The following is a 17491-nucleotide window of genomic DNA, read 5'->3' on the forward strand; positions in this document are numbered from 1 at the left end:
GCCAGTGTTTTGGACGTATATATACTCAATAATTCTAGCAGCTTCAAATCAAGCAAGAGAAAGCTGGTAGGCCTACAAATGAGAGAATGGGTCTGTGTGGTCAGTGTGCACAGTATAAAAAAATCCTGCAGCAAGCAGTGCATAATGAGAGAGAAAAAACTCCGACCATGTTTTTGGATTAAAACGTCGACTTAGAGGTGCATTTTCTTATAGTATTCATGGTTGTATTCTCGTTTTCTTGGTCTCATTTGACAGAATGGAAAACATATTACAGAAATAGAGATGATTTTGCTTAGTTTCACGATGAAAATGACCTTAAAATTGAGATCAAAGTAACGAAAATGTTTGATTTTTACCAATGTTCAAGAGTAAACAAATCACACCACAAGTCCAATACACATCAACTGGGAGTCTAATATTCTTTCGCTAGTACACTTATATTATTTATACCATTTTTACAATAATGCAGAAGTCTGCATAGCAGTAAATCTTCTATTTTTTTGTGTGAATTAAAAATTAAAAATAGAAAGCAAGAGTAATATAAGAGGGGCCTAGATACGTGACTAATAAACAGAGGATATGCTATTTTAGTGCCAAGAATGTCTGCATTGTTATTCTGGACCCTATTTTGAAATTGGCATCTTTTTTTAATTTGCATGAAATTGGCCAAATTGCCAATTTCTGACCACTTTATTGGGTAGTTGAAATTGGTAAATGGCAGTTTCTTGTACTCAATTGATAGAAAAAATGGAGTTCTAAAGAAATAGCTTCAAGTCAAGCAGGAGAAAGCTGGTAGGCCCACATGTGAGAGAATGGGTCTGTGTGGTCAGTGTGCACCATATAAAAAAAATCCTGCAGCACGCAGTGCATAATGAGAAAAAAAAATCTGACCGTTTTTTTTAATTAAAATGCCGACTTTGTGGTCTATTTTCGTATAGTACTTATGTTGTATTCTCATTTTCTTGGTCTCATTTGATAGAATGGAAAACATATTATAGAAATAGAAGTGATTTTGATTGGGTTTACTATGAAAATAACCTTGAAATGGAGCTCAAAGAAGGGGAAATGTTTGATTTTTGCTGATGTTCAAAAGTAAACAAATGATGTCATTTTCCAATAAATGTCCAAATAGCCATTGTAATATGCAGTCATGAATGGGTTGACATTATTTATACAATTATTACAATATTGCAGTATTCTGCATAACAGTGAATCTTCTATTTTTTGTCTGAATAAAAATTCAAAATAGAAAGCAAGATTAATATCAGAGGGGCCTGAAGACGTGACTGATGAACAAAGAAAATGTTATTTTAGAGCCAGAAATGTCTGCATTGTTCATTCTGGACCTTATTTTGAAATTGTCATATTTTTTAATTTTTGTGAAATTGGCCAAATTGCAAATTTCTGACCACATTATTGGGTAGTTGAAATTGGTAATTGGGCAGTTTCTAAAGAAATAACTATGAGTTTGGTCGACTGGATCAATGGAATTAGCCGAAAATAGGGCTCAAAGTGGGCAAAATCGCTAATACATCATTACATAAGAACATAAGAAAGAAGGAACACTGCAGCAGGCCTACTGACCTATGCAAAACAGGTCCATGCCACCCCCCAGCTTAGACCAATGACTCACCTAATCAGGTCACTTCCACTTAAGGAAGGAGCACGGCATCAGACCTAGTAGCACAGGCTAGTCAGATCCAACTCACACCCACTCATGTATTTACCCAACCTATTTTTAAAACTATACAATGTCTTAGCTACTATGACGGTACTCGGGAGTTTGTTCCACTCATCCACAACTCTATTACCAAACCAGTGCTTTCCTATATCCTTCCTGAATCTGAATTTTTCCAACTTGAAACCATTGCTGCGAGTCCTGTCTTGGCTGGATATTTTCAGCACGCTATTTACATTCCCTTTATTTCTTCCTGTTTTCCATTTATACATCTCAATCAAATCCCCCCTAATTCAATGCCTTTCTAGAGAGTGCAGATTCAGGGCCCTCAGTCTATTCTCATTGGGAAGATTTCTGATATATGGGATCAACTTCGTCATCCTCCTTTGTAAGTTCTCCAGTGCATTTATATCCATTCTGTAATACGGTGATCAAAACTGTGTAGCATAATCAACTTTGTCACCCTCCTCTGTACGTTTGCCAGTGCATTTATATCCATTCTATAATATGGTAACCAGAACTGTGCAGCATAATCTAAATGAGGCCCAACCAAGAATATATAGAGCTGAAGAACCTCTATTATTTATACTTCTAGATATGAAGCTAAGGATTCTGTTAGCTTTATTGTGAACACTAATGCACTGTTGTCTTGGTTTTAGATTACTGCTAACCTGAACTCCTAAATCCTTTTTTCAATCAGTAGTATTATGATCTACATTATTTAGTTTATATGTGGCATGGTTCTTTTCCTGTCCAACATTTAGAACTTTGCATTTGTTTATATTAAACTGCATCTGTCACTTCTCCGACCATTGAATCAAGTCTATTCAAATCATCCTGGAGTGTTCTAATGTCCTCATTAGAATGAATTGGACAGTCTATTTTGGTGTCATCAGCAAATTTGCTTATGTCACTATTTACTCTCTCATCTATGTCGTTTATGTAAATTGTGAACAACAACATGCCCAACACTGATCCCTGCAGAACACCCCTTGTGACATGCCCCCATACTGATTTCTCCCCATTAATGCAAACTCTCTGCTGCTTATTTGTCAACCATGCCTCTACCCAGGAATAGATTTCTCCTCCTATTCCATGTGCCTGAAGTTTCCTGAATAGCCTCTGATGTGGAACTCGATCAAAAGCCTTACTGAAGTCCATATACACAATATCATATTCATTACCATGATCTACCTCCTCAAACGCCTTAGTGAAAAAAGTTAGTAAATTCTTAAGACAGGAACGCCCCTTTAGTAAGTAAGTAAGTTTATTCAGGTATACACAAATACAGTTACATAGAATTATCATACATAGCAGCATATGTGTAGAGAACCTAGGATAACCCAAAAAAGTCAGACAGAGTGACTTATTTCCATTGGGGTCCTTTTACCTTATTATTATAATATAAAGGTTATAATATTTTCTTATTATTCTATAATGAAGATAACATCTTATTATCATACTAAAAAAACATTCTCCTCCCTTTCTGTAGCTACAGTCATTAGATACCTTTTGGCTGTCTTCTTGAACTGGTTCATACTATGACTGGCTTTGACATGTGCAGGCAGTCTGTTCCATTCCTTTATTGCTGTACAATAAAAGGTGTTTGAAGCCTGGCCACTGACTGTGGGTACTACAAAGTTGTGCTCTCTCCCCCTAGTACTATGATTGCTTTGGTTCCCAACCTTGACAAAACTGACAGCAAGATATTCTGGACACTGTTTGTGAGCAATTTATAATTATAAACATGATTTAGCTTCAGTTGTTTTATTCTGTCTTCAACATTCAGCATATCCAACTGCTGTAATTCATTATGGCCTACATGCTCTCTTGGACCCAGGTCTAGGATGAATCTTACAATTTTGTTCTGGGTGATTTGCAGTCTATCTTTCAGTTTTTTTGTCAAGGCAGAGTACCATGAAGAGCAAGCGTAATCCATATGACACTGTATAAGGGCTAGACATAGGGTCCTGCGAGCCTCAGTAGGTAGACACTGTGCTTGTCTATAGAGGAACTACAGTCTGGCATTCGCTTTCTTTACTACACTGTTCCCTATCAATTCTCCTGACATGCATGGGTCAAAGGTGATTCCCAGATATTTTACTGATGAAACCAAAGTGATGGACTCCCCAATACACTGGACATTAAAATTATTTACCCTCCTCAGTTTATGTTTCGTGCCAAAGAGAATGGCTTCAGTTTTCCCGAGGTGTAATGATAGTTTGTTGTCTACTAACCATTTGCTGCAGGACTTCAGTTCCAGTGTTAATACATTAGCTATACAGTGGTCCCTCATTGTTCGTAATTAATCCGTTCCTGGAGCCGTTACTATAAACGAAATTTACGATTTACAAATCAATTTTCCCCATAAGAAATAATGTAAATACAATTAATCCATTCCTGACACCCAGAAGTATTAAAACAAAAAAATTTTTAACATGAAATATACATGTAGTACATAAACAATACAATGGGAAATGATGAATGAAACATTAACAGCATAACACTTACCTTTATTGGAGATTCTTCTTAGTGTATGAGAGACTGGAGGAGGAGGAGAGAGAGTGGATTGTTCATAGTTTGGAAGGGGAATCCCCTTCCATCAACACCTCAGGTACCATTTGCTTTTCTGGGGTTGCTTCTCTTCTCTGTTTCTTAATGCCACTAGGACCACCTTGAGAGTCACTGGAGTCCTGTCTCACAAAATAACTGAGGAGAGAGCTCTGTTTCTGGCGTCTCTTTAACACTTCCCTAAAATGGCCCAAGACTTTGTCACTGTACATGTTGCCAACCTGGCTTGCAACAAACTTGTTAGGGTGATGTTTCTCCATAAAGCTTTCCATCTTACCCCACATAGTAAAAATCTCTTTAATTTCTGAAGAAGGCACCTTCTTCCATCTCTCTTCCTCCTCCTCTGCAGCAAGATTCTGAGCTGCGATGTGTTGCTCTTCCTGCTGAAGCTCTTGCAGCTCCTCAGTGGTGAGCTCTTCATTGTGGTCCTCCACCAATTCTTCCACATCCTCCAAACTCACATCCAACCCCATGGAACTCCCCAGTGCCACAACTGATTTTACAACAGACATAGGCTCATTAGGGTCAGTCCCAAATCCTTCAAAATCCCTCTTGTCGACACAATCTGGCCACAATTTTCTCCAGGCAGAGTTCAAAGTCCTGGTAGTCACTCCCTCCCAAGCCATACCTATAAGGGTTATGCAGTGGAGGATGCTGAATTGTTCTCTCCAAAATTCCCTTAGGGTCAAGTGAGTGTCTGTGGTCACAGTCAAGCACCTGTGAAACATTGCTTTTGTGTAGAGTTTTTTTAAAGTTTGCAATAACCTGCTGGTCCATGGGTTGGAGGAGAGGAGTGGTATTCGGGGGCAAGAACTTTACTGTGATGAACCCAAACTCCTCGAAAATTAGGTCATCCAAGTTTGGAGGATGAGCAGGCGCATTGTCCATTACTAGCACGCACTTGAGATCCAATTTCTTTTCCAGGAGATACTCCTTCACACTAGGGCCAAACACTTCATTGAACCACTCGACGAAAATTTCCCTCGTGACCCATGCCTTACTATTAGATTTCCAAAACACACACAATTTACTCTTCATAACATTGTTTTTCCTGAACACACTGGGATTTTCAGAATGGTACACTAGTAATGGCTTCACTTTGAAATCCCCACTAGCATTAGCGCAGAACATTAGCGTCAGCCTGTCTTTCATAGGCTTATGTCCTGGCATTGCCTTTTCCTCTTGTGTAATGAAGGTCCTCTTTGGCATTTTCTTCCAAAAGAGGCGTGTTTCGTCACAATTGAACACTTGTTCAGGTTTCAGTCCTTCAGCCTCTATGTACTCCTGGAATTGATAAATTAGACACATGTGCAACTCTTGGGTATCTTCATTGAGGAAACGCTTCGCCACACAGTGGCTTCATCAGTCCATACAAAGGAGAATCTTGAAGAACAGGAGGAGAATGAGGTAATCAGTCCCTCAACCTTGAGTCGATGTGATCAGTCCATCAATCTTGAATTCTATTCAAGATTGATGGACTGATCACATCGACTCAAGGTTGAGGGACTGATTACCTCATTCTCCTCCTGTTCTTCAAGATTCTCCTTTGTATGGACTGATGAAGCCACTGTGTGGCGAAGCGTTTCCTCAGTGAAGATACCCAAGAGTTGCACATGTGTCTAATTTATCAACATGTCGGTTCTCTGAACCATTCATCTACACTCCTGGAATTCATGAACATATTTTTCAGCCGCCTTGTGGTCCGAACTGGCAGCTTCACCATGCCTTACCACACTGTGTATGCCAGTACGGTTCTTAAAACTCTCAAACCAGCCTTTGCTGGCCTTAAATCCACTCACTTCACCACTATTTGCAGGCAATTTCTTTACCAAATCTTCATGCAACTGCCTAGCCTTTTCACAAATAAACGAAGTCATAAGAGTATCTCCTGCTAATTGTTTCTCATTTATCCACACCAATAATAACTTCTCAACCTCTTCCAGTACTGGTGATCTCATTTTTGTCAGCATAGTTACTCCCTTTGCAACAACAGCATCCTTTATTTCATTTTTCTTGGCCACTATGGAACATAAAGTTGTGTAGGGTTACTTATACATCCTGGACAGTTCGGCCACACTTGTACCCCTTTCATATTGTTCAATGATGGTTTTCTTAAATTCAATCGTATTTCTCACCTTCTTTACCACAGGCTTGGCACTAGGAGCTTTCTTTGGAGCCATGGTAGCTTATTTAGTACTTGCAAGCACTAAAATAAATGGAATATTATGAAATATTTCACTGGAGCGCGCGAGGGGACCTTCGCTCACTGGTAAACAATGCCAGACTGGCTGCCGCCCTGGCCCACGCCGTGCATACGCGTCCCGGACGAACTACGACTTGCGAGTCAACCTATGAAAAGCGAGTCCATGTTTATACGAAAATACCCCTATGATTGGCGAATTTTACGATTGCCGGGAACTACGAAAAGCGGGGGACCACTGTATCTTGTGGGTCTTTGCCTGACACTAACAGAGCACTGTCATCTGCATACAGTAGGAGTTTGCACTTGACACTTATAGGCATGTCATTGACATAACATAAGAATAATAAGGGACCCAGAATACTTCCTTGGGGAACTCCACATGCTATCGGCAGGGGTTCTGATTCCGTTTTGTTGATTTTGACAATTTGTCTCCTGTTGCTAAGGTAGGACTTAAACCAATCTACAGAACCTATACCGATAGCTTGAAGTTTCTTACATAATATATTGTGGTTGACAGTACCATACCAATGAGGTTCCCCATTGACATCTCAGTTCTCAGGTAATCCATCAGATTAATTAGGGAGGTGTCGGTTGAGTAAGATCTTCTAAAGCCCGATTGATAGCTATGGAAAATGTTGTTGTCATTAAGGTACTTAACTACTTGACAGTACACTGACCTCTCTAGAATTTTGGATATTATACTGAGTATACTAACAGGCCTATAGTTGCTTACATCAGACCTACTATTTTTCTTGAAGATAGGAGTAACTCTGGCCTCCTTGAACCCCTCCGGTACGGTATTAGTGGTGATTGATAGATTTATTATGTGAGCAATAGGAACTGACAATTCAGAAGCACCATCTTTTAGGAACTTAGACGGGATGTTATCCGGGCCAGTGCTCTTAGTTGGGTTTAACCTACTTAGTTCTTTTTGAATAAAGTCATGAGATACACTTACTAGTTGACAACTGTTTGGGGTTACCCCTTTATTGGTATAGTATGTTTGAAACTTATCAGAGTCTGTGTTAAAGGTATTTGATGCAGCTGGTAGTTTACTTACTAGTGTTGATGCAACAGATGTGTAGTAGGAACTAAAGCAATTTGCCACCTTAGATGTTTCGTGGCATACCTCGTTATCGATAGTGAGTACTATGTTAGACCTATCTACTGGTTTATGGCTATACCCCAACTGTTTTAGTTGTTACCAGAGCTTTCTGGGGTTATGCTTATACTCTTCAATTTTTGAGCAATAGTGATTTGCCTTTGCTCCTTTTATAAGCCTCTGCACTCTGTTCCTCACCCTTTGGAATTCATTTAGTGCTGCAATATCCTGTCTGTTTGCTTTAAATATTTTTAGCAGCTGGTCTCTGAATTTCATATTATCTAATATCTCAGTAGTCATCCAGGGTTCAGTTCTTCATTTAATCCTAACCTCTTTAACTGGAGCAATATTATCAAGGATGGTAGTGAACATTGTTTTGAATTTTTCCCAGGCATCGTTTACGTCCATGCGACTTGTTATCTCTGTCCAGTTGAGATTCATTAATCAATTTATGCCTTTCAAGATGGCTACCAATTGTTTCAGCAATTACTGATTCCATAAATTTTCCCACTATGGAGATAAGGCTTATTGGTCTATAGTTTGAAGCTAAGGACCTGTCACCTGCCATTTTCCACTTATCAGGCACTATGCCAGTTTGTAGTGATATGTTGAAAAGATTAGCCAAAGGTTTACTAAGTTCCTCTTTACATTCCTTTAAAACTCTTGCAAACAATTCATCAGGGCCTGGGGATTTGTTAGGTTTTAATTTCTCTATTTGTCTGAGGACCATGTCACTAGTTATCCCAATCATGCATAGTTTATTATTGTCCTGCTCTACATAATTTATTTCTGGAATTTCACTAGTATCTTCCTGGGTAAAAACTGAGAGGAAGTGAGTATTGAAAATATCACATATTTCTTTATCACTGTCAGTGATCAGACCTGAGTTACTCTTAAGTGGGCCTATCTTGTCCCTAATCTTACTTCTGTATACTTGAAAGAACCCTTTTGGGTTAGTCATCGAATCCCTTGCGACCTTAGCCTCATAATCCCATTTTGCTTTTCTTATTCCTATTTTTATTTCTCTCTTTAATTGAATATATTGATTTCTTAACTGCCCATCTCCTCTTCTGATATGCCTACATATGCCACTCTTTTGACCAATGATATGTTTTAATCTACTGTTCATCCATTTAGGATCATTTTTGTCAGATCTAATTTCCCTACTCAGAACAAAAGTTGTCTGGGCAGCTAGAACTATGCTCTGAAAAATGTCATACTGGCAACCAACACCACCTACCTGACCCATAGTCAGGTCATCCCAATTTAGCCCATCCAGGTAATTTCTCAGTCCCATGAAATTGGCCAAGCGAAAGTCTGGGACAGAGATTTGATTGCAGTTATCTGGGTAATTCCTTGATATATTGAAACTAAGTGATTTATGATTTCTTTCCACAAGCTCATCATTAACCTCAAGCTTATTAATTAGTGATTCCCCATTCAAATAACCTTATTTCAAAATAACCTTTTACATTTTCCTCTCAAGCAACCATACCAACATCATTTTTTTTTTTAAAGCTTATTACATTTGCTTACTGTGTCCTAGCATTTTCCTGTTTCATGCATTTTTCCCCACTCACATGCAAAAGATGGCAATTGCTTAACACATATGATGAATAAGTGTTCCTTGAAAAACATTCATACCTCAGAACCACTGAAATATCAGGGAATGACTTTACAGAAGATAAACTCCGGTAAAAAAAAAAAGTAGTAGTCTCTCTATAGAATATGCTATACTAAATCCTCTGCTGACATGGCAGGAAGAGTATTCACACTGTATTTCTAGAAAAAAAAATGTGCCAAAGTTAAATTTAACTAATTACTAAATAATTAAAATCACACCATTTTTAGCTTTAAAAATAACATTTTTCCCTCACCTTTTTCTTGTCAATATCCTTCCTGTCAAACGCACATTTCTGCTTGCATTGGTCACATGACAGAGGAGGACCATATCTGCGTTCTGAATTGGTGCAACGTTGGCATTTGTTACCAATGAAGGCTGCTATAACATTACAGTATTCACAGGCTGAGGGTTTACCATATTGCTTTACCATGGATTCACATTTCTTGCAGATTGTGACTGTGCTGCTTTTGCTGAAACCCAAAGAACGTACATGAACAACAAAAAAAACATGAGTTTAATGTCTACAATTTAATTATAGGATACAACAAAAAAAATGCTAATAAAATCAATTTAATTTTTTAAGGTGCCTTGTTTTGTAAGACAAACCTTTATCAGTTGATCTATGCTGTATCCTCTAAAGAAACTCAAAATAAACGTAAATATTTTCCACACCCTCCTTCATCCCAAAGTTCTTTCTTTATAAACTGCTTTCAGTATATCATTGTAGATTCCTACAATGGACCATTTTTCTTGTGCAACCCTTCAGCCAATATTTACCTTAACTCCCACTCGCTTTGTTCCAGTATGAAGAAAATTTTTCATCTATCATTGGCACTCATCACTTTATTTACTACAGTATGTATATCAAAATTCATTGATATAGTAGTTATCTAAATCATGCCTCTCAGGTTTAGAATTTTAATAATCACATTGTCAATTACAGTTAAAGAAAAAAAACTCATCAATTTAGCCCAAACCTCTGAAAAATATAAACACTAACTCTGTCTCTGAGACAAATATTGATACAGGTAATACTGTCTATATTTCTGTAATTGTGAATTACTGATAACTTTTTACAGAATATGGCTTAAACACAAATTATGCTTGAATTAACAGCAACAAACATTTCTGCTGGCTTTAGTACTGATTTACCATGAATTTGAATCCTGTCACATTATTATGATTTTGGCAAGTCATCAACAACGGCTATGAATGGACCGGAGCTAGATCTTATTGCTGCCATGTGAGTACAGTGGTACCTCGAGTTTCGAATAGCTCCCAACTCGAACAATTATGTAAGTGCATTTTTTAAGTGCTTTTGTAAGCGTATTTTTGGGGGTCTGAAACGGACTAATCTAATTTACATTATTCCCTAGGGAAAAAATTTGTTCAGTATCGGCACTCAAACAGCCCTCTGGAACGAATTAAGTTTGTAACTCGAGGTACCACTGTGCAAAATTTATTTATAAAACTTGCATTAGTGGTCACAACAGAGCCCCTGCTAACTTCTCTAGCATAAAGAAATGTATCTAGTCAACTGAATCTTATTAAGCCTGCATAGCCTTGTGGTTACAGCACTACCAAGCTAGTTTTAGGACTAGTTTGCCATGGGTTTGAATCTTATCTATTACAAGTCGTTTACAATTAAGTTATTGCTAGTTCTGCAAGTCAATAACAAACATATGCAAACATATCAGTAACCTACTACAAGACAAGTAGACCCAGAGAATACACTCACTAGCAATCATTCCCTAGCTGTCATTCCAGAAGTTCATGGACCCTTAACCCCAGAACCTGAACATTCTTTGCCCATCTTTCAAAGTGAAGGAAGGTAAAGTACTTCAAACCTCCAGAACTAGAGTTCAGGAAATTCATTTTTAATAAATAAATATATAAATACTTTTTTTTTTTTTTTTACAAAAGTGCACCTTATATTGCTTCAACCTTTGTGCACAGCATACCCATGCATGCTCAGCTTGAAGCCAAGTCACTCCTTGCTAAATTACTATACTAAGATTGTCTAATTTTTTCAAGGGATGTGGGAGAACAAATTTAAATTTTCTTTAAAACAGATGTTTGGCAGTAACACCAAAAGGCTTCAATGGTAGGTTTTCTTCTCTTCATTTTATAATCAAATACTTTGCTATTTATTATAAAAAAAATAACCATGACTGCATGATCTATCCAACTAGCTAAAAATGCTTTACTCAAATTTAGTTCCACAAACCAGAAAATCTCTAAACTGGTGACCTTGACTGGCAATGTGTACTGATACTACCTTCGTTATTTTGCCTTTGCATCCATCGTTCTTGCTGAAAGAATTGCCATACACCTAGTGTTACATCTTATTTTAATTTTTTAAAAGAAACTCCTCACAAGAACAAGCCTTGAAATAAACACCAAAACACGAATATACACCACACTGAAGGAAAGGAGAATAGGAGTTGGTAAGAAATGCAAGAACTTCTTCGGTCTGGATGGTAATGTCAGGTGAGGCAAGGAAAGAGTCAAACCTGGTTGCATCACTGAGTAATTAACCTCCATGCAGAGGCAATTATGTCTAACTATGCAAAATGTGAAGTAGTGTTAAACATCCCTCAGTTGTTCTACACTGCTGGAACTTTATCTTATAGCTGCCTCTAACCATCTTGGCAAGAATATAACACTAGCATGTGTAATCCACAGCAACAAACATGTTCCAGTCATCAATTACTCATGGAATGAACAGGATTTGAACCCATGGCAAGCTTGGAAAACAAGTAAATTAATAATAAAAAGAGAAAGGGGTACAGAAGCAGCAGTTGCAATCCCAAGTTCACACACATACACACCACAAACCAGAGCCATGAGACAGGTAACATTCTTTTACCTCTTGCAAAAACTATTTACTGAAAAGTCCCAAAACATCATACACAAATAATCTGCACATATGTGATGCATCCAGACAAGGATGGGAAAGGGGCCTTACTCATCCTCAGGAAAATTAACAAAAAAAAAAAAATTGAATATTTTAGCTACTCCAAGCCCAGTTTCAAGTTACTTCCAGTCCTAAAACCAATCAAAATTATTTCTATTTCAGTAGTACATCTTTCATTCTATCAAATGATACCAAGAAACAGCCACACATGTTATGCATCCAGACATGTTTATTCCCTTATCCATTTTACCTGGCTATCCAAACAGAAATTTACTGTATTTTAGCATTTCTAGCAAACAGACTATGATGCTTGACATGAGCTAAATTTCTAAAACAAATGACCATCTTCCTTTAGTGTGTCTCCTCATGCTGATATTAAGTCAATCCACAAAACAGCATTCTTGGAAATTCGAACAAGAAGTACTGTTAAGACTTCCTTAAAAAAATTTAAAGAGAGCCTCAAAAAAAAAAAATTCTTCTGATATGGGAGAGAATCTTTTTCTGAAGGTAATGACACCAAAAATACAAAATCTGATGGAAAAACTTTAGAAATTATGCAGGTGCAAAGTTAGTGGTATGGGCGCAATTCATCCATCAGCGATTTTGCCAACTTATTCTTATTTTAAGCCAATCTCATTGTTCCATTTGACCAAATCTTACCTATTTTACATCATGCCTTCCATTCTATTGACTGAGCACAAGAAACAACCCATTCAACTATTACAATTACCTTATCAAGTGCACAGAATTTGGTAATTTGGCCAATTTTACACAAAACTAGAAAAAATAACAAATCTAAAAATAGTGAAAATAAACAATGTAGACATTCCTGGCACTAAAACATTTCCTCTTTTCATTAATAAACATCCAAAGGCCTCTCCTGTATTAAACTTGCCTTCCATTTCAAATTCATGATCACACAAAAATAGAAGATTTACTCTATTTCCTGGATAATAAAATATAACCTGGAATGATTGGTCATGGTTTATGGCATACCAATAATTGAATCTGACCTAATAAAAACCCTTAAAACAGATGGGGAAGGGGGCCTTACCCATCCTCAGGAAAATCGGAATTTTTTTTTTTTATATTTCTGCTACTCTTTTGCCAAATTTCAAGCTACTTCCAGTCATGAAACCAACCAAAATTATTTCTATTTCGGTAGTATGTCTTTCATTCTATCAAATGATACCAAGAAACAGCCAATAAAACCATCTTAGAAAATACATACCTCAAATTTGCTATTTTAAACTAAATGCCTTTTCACAGTTTTGCTTTTCCCACCATGCACCACGTGGGGTAGGATCTTTGTTTTTACACTGTGCAGACTCACCGTGTAGACTCATTGTCTCATATCGAGGCCAAAATTCACTGCTCACAGATTATCTGAGTAAGATGAGCTCATGACATAGCACTATATGAAGGACCCTGGTCTCAGTGACAGTTCTACATGATGGCCACTAAAAGGGTTAACGTGCATTTGATGTTATCTCAACATTAACAGGAACCTGAGACAGAATGCAGGTTTACCAAGCACATGCTTTTAGCAATCCATAACACCTTTAAAAGATTAAAAATTAAATATTTTATTTCTTTGCAAAGGTTAGAATGTGTAATTGCAATTTTGATTTGTTAAGAAAGCCACTATCATGCCAGGGCATTTCAGCAAACTAATCCTAGTACATAATAACTATTTAAATCTAGACAAGATAAGAATGGTTAACTTTTTAAATCTTTATTTTATCTTAATACTAATGCAAGGTAGTCAGGGTGGAGGTGTATAAGAATAATAATCTTGAAGTTGCACATAAAAACAATATTAAAGATAATGGTTCAAACTAATATTTTATGGACTGGCAGATGTTTTAATAGACTAGAGGTCATATAATATAATACAGTGGACCCCCGCATAACGATTACCTCCGAATGCGACCAATTATGTAAGTGTATTTATGTAAGTGCGTTTGTACGTGTATGTTTGGGGGTCTGAAATGGACTAATCTACTTCACAATATTCCTTATGGGAATAAATTCGGTCAGTACTGGCACCTGAACATACTTATGGAGTGAAAAAAAATCGTTAACCGGGGGTCCACTGTATTTGGGAGAGTTGCTTCTAACTGATTAGAAGTTATTTTGGTTGGTTTGGTTATTATTGAGAGATGAGATGATTTTTAAGCAAGTTATTTGGATCTGTCTATGGTGACAAATGGCAATGTTAGTGACCCTTTTATCACCTTACACTCTTGATGTTCTAGGGCCAAGAGAACACTAATCATTTCATTCTCTTTTCCTTCCCCTCCTCCCCTTTCTCAGCCTCACTCTATCATCCTCTTTCTCACTGCTCTCCTCATCCTCTCTTCTTTCTTATCCTTCCTACTCCTTCCTCTGTCTTATTATTCATCTTCCCCATTCCTCCCTCTTATCATTTTTCCTCCAAATTCTTTACCCTTCCTCCCTCTTTTCTCATCCTTCCTCTTCATCATTATCTTCCCTTGTCTTTTCTCCTACCCTTTACGATCCTCCACCCATTTCAGTATTGTACAGTTCTCAATGGTCAGACAAGTTTGTGTGTAGTATTAACCTTAAGCAAAAAAAGTTAAATGTCAGCACCACAAAGTCATGCATGTAAAGTAAGAATAACAGCATTATGGTCTCCATGCACTTACCACCTCTCTCCACCATCATTTCTTCTTAGTATTACGTACATTACCAAGTTATACCCCAGTAAGACAATTGTATCACCATCATCATAAAAATTTTACTTATTTTTAATTCTAACTTATGATAACCCCACTTCCTTGAATCCCAGCATATTTCACAAGAGAAAACAGTTTATGTCTCTGATTAACAGAAAGAAGAGTGAGCCACCAACACTCACTGCCTTGAATAACCCACACGAATTTATCATTCACATTAAAAAAAAAATGTACAAATTAACCACAAAATTAATTCATGTCCCTGTCTTTTGTATCAAGAAATAATTCTCCAAAAGGTTTGAGAAGTGTGAAGATAAGTTTTACTGGTGTAAAAATGGTACAGAGGAGTATTGTTTAAAGTTAAATTTGGAGTTTAAGTGGGGTAACAGAGGTTTTTGAGAAATGACAATAAGAGTTTGAAAGGATGAGGGAGAGAGTTATAGGAGTACAGCATATTATAAGTGTGAAAGTAGAGAAGAGGGTCAAGGAAGTGAGCTGTAAGAGTTAGGGTAATGAAGTACATCAGTCTTAGTAGCCAAAATAACTCCTTTAACCCTTTCAGGGTCGAGAGGCCCTCTCCTAAACTTGTTCTCAGGGTCGAAAATTTTTCGGAAAAAAAAAATTATTTTTTCTTGTGAAATGATAGAGAATCTTTTCCTGATCATAATGACACCAAAAGTATGAAATTTGATGGAAAACTTACGGAATTATGCTCTTGTGAACTTAGCGGTCTCGCCAATGTTTACGCATTGGTGATTTCGCCCACTTTGAGCCCTATTTTCAGCCAATTCCTGTGTACTTGTCTTTTCTATCGAATGAGTACAAGAAACCACCCATTTACCAATTTCAACTGTCCAATAAAGTGGTTAGAAATTGGCAATTTTGCCAATTTCACACAAATTTCAGAAGATGTCAATTTCCAAATAAGGTCCAGAATAAACAAGACAGACATTCCTGGCACTAAAATAACAAGTTCTCTGTTCGTTAGTCACGTCCCCAGGCCCCTCTTATATTTCTTTTGCTTTCCATTTGAATTTTTATTCTTACAAAAAATAGATTTACTGTTATGCAGACTACTGCATTAATGTAAAAATGGTATAAATAATATCAACACACTTGTGAAAGAATACATATTAGACTTACCAGTTGACGTGTATTGGATGCTTGGCATGATTTGTTTACTTTTGAACTTTGGTAAAAATCGAACATTTCTGCTACTTTGAGCTCAATTTCAAGGTACTTTTCATTGTGAAACCAATCAAAATCATCTCAATTTCTATAATATGTCTTCCATTCTATAAAATGTGACAAGGAAAACTAGAATACAACCATAAATACCATACGAAAATACAGTGCAAAGTTGCTGTTTTAATCCAAAAACATGGTCAAAGTTTTTTTTTCTCATTACACACTGTGTGCTGCAGGATTTTTTTATACTGCGCACACTGACCACATAGACCCTTTCTTTCATGTGTAGGCCTACCAGCTTTCTCTCGCTAGATTTGAAGGCGCTAGAATTTAGGCGTTCTAGTACGTCAATAACCCTGGTGCATAAGCCGTACTAGTACGTCGAAAACCCTGAAAGGGTTAAAGAAATAAGTAGGCCAAGAAATTGCAGCGCCTCTGGACCATGAGCTACAGTTCAACTCCCTTGACAGGTCCAAAAGCTGCAACTTAGCCTTCTCAAATTGAGCTAAAACTTGAAGTCAATGGCAAATAATATTGAGATATTTACCCAATATTCAACAATCTTAACAAGCCAGGGGACTGCAGGTCAAGCTTCTCGAACATAACCAAAGAGGTTTAATGTCGATGGAACAAGGCATTCTCAAAACACATATTTAACATCATAGTAGAAACTGTGATGCTCATACATCCTGCTCACAAACCAAAATCTACTACTAAATTTTGCCAAAGGATTAACAGCTTACAGGGAGTGCAAATCTTGTGCCAACTGAGTGCAAACCAATAAGCAGAACTTATGATCAAATTTTTAGCTATTTCGCCAGGATGCCTTCCGTTCTATTGACTAAGCACAAGAAACTACCCATTCTATTATCAGAGCTACCCTATAAAGCACACAGAAGTTGGTAATTTGGCTAATTTTACACAAAATTAAAACAAAAATCCCAATTTAAAAACAGTCTAAAATAAACAGTGTAGACATTCCAGACACTAAAACAACATTTACTCTGTTCGTTAATCACATCCCAGGCCTCTCCTATATTACACATTCTTCCATTCCAAATTCATCATTACACAAAACATGAAGATTTACCCTATTTCTTAGATAATGAAATATAACCAGGAATAATTATTCATGATATATGGCATCCCAACAATTGAATCAGACCTAGTGAAAACCTGTAAAACAAATGGAGGGGGGGGTGAAAGGTGATATTCCTCGTCCTCGGGAAAATCAGCAAAAATCATATACGTACTGTACATATTTCTGTTAATTTGAGCCCAATTACAAGTTATTTCCAGTCATGAAACCAACCAAAATCATCTCTATTTCAGTAGTATATCTTCCATTCTATCAATGATACCATAAAGCACCTCAAGGTCAGAGATCAGAGTTTTGCTTTTCCCATTATGCACCACATAAAGCAGGATTTTTTTTATACTGGCACACTTGCCACAAAGACCCATTCTCTCATATTTAAAGCAAAATTTAGCACTCAAAGCTTATCTGAG

The 17491-nt window shown here is 37.1% G+C and overlaps 1 protein-coding gene across 1 annotated transcript in view; it reads right to left on the minus strand.

The window, feature by feature from the left end:
• Positions 1-6887: 6887 nt before the first annotated feature.
• The window catches only part of LOC138855131 (protein FAM76A-like), a 39355-nt gene continuing 28751 nt past the window's right edge, over positions 6888-17491 (minus strand). Inside the window, exon 3 of the mRNA XM_070102538.1 lies at positions 6888-9648. Coding sequence (XP_069958639.1) covers positions 9408-9648 — 241 coding nt within the window. The 3' untranslated portion in view covers positions 6888-9407. The remainder of the gene's footprint in view (positions 9649-17491) is intronic.

Source organism: Cherax quadricarinatus, chromosome 82, assembly GCF_038502225.1.
Source record: "Cherax quadricarinatus isolate ZL_2023a chromosome 82, ASM3850222v1, whole genome shotgun sequence".
In the NCBI taxonomy this organism is placed as follows: Eukaryota; Metazoa; Arthropoda; class Malacostraca; order Decapoda; family Parastacidae; genus Cherax; species Cherax quadricarinatus.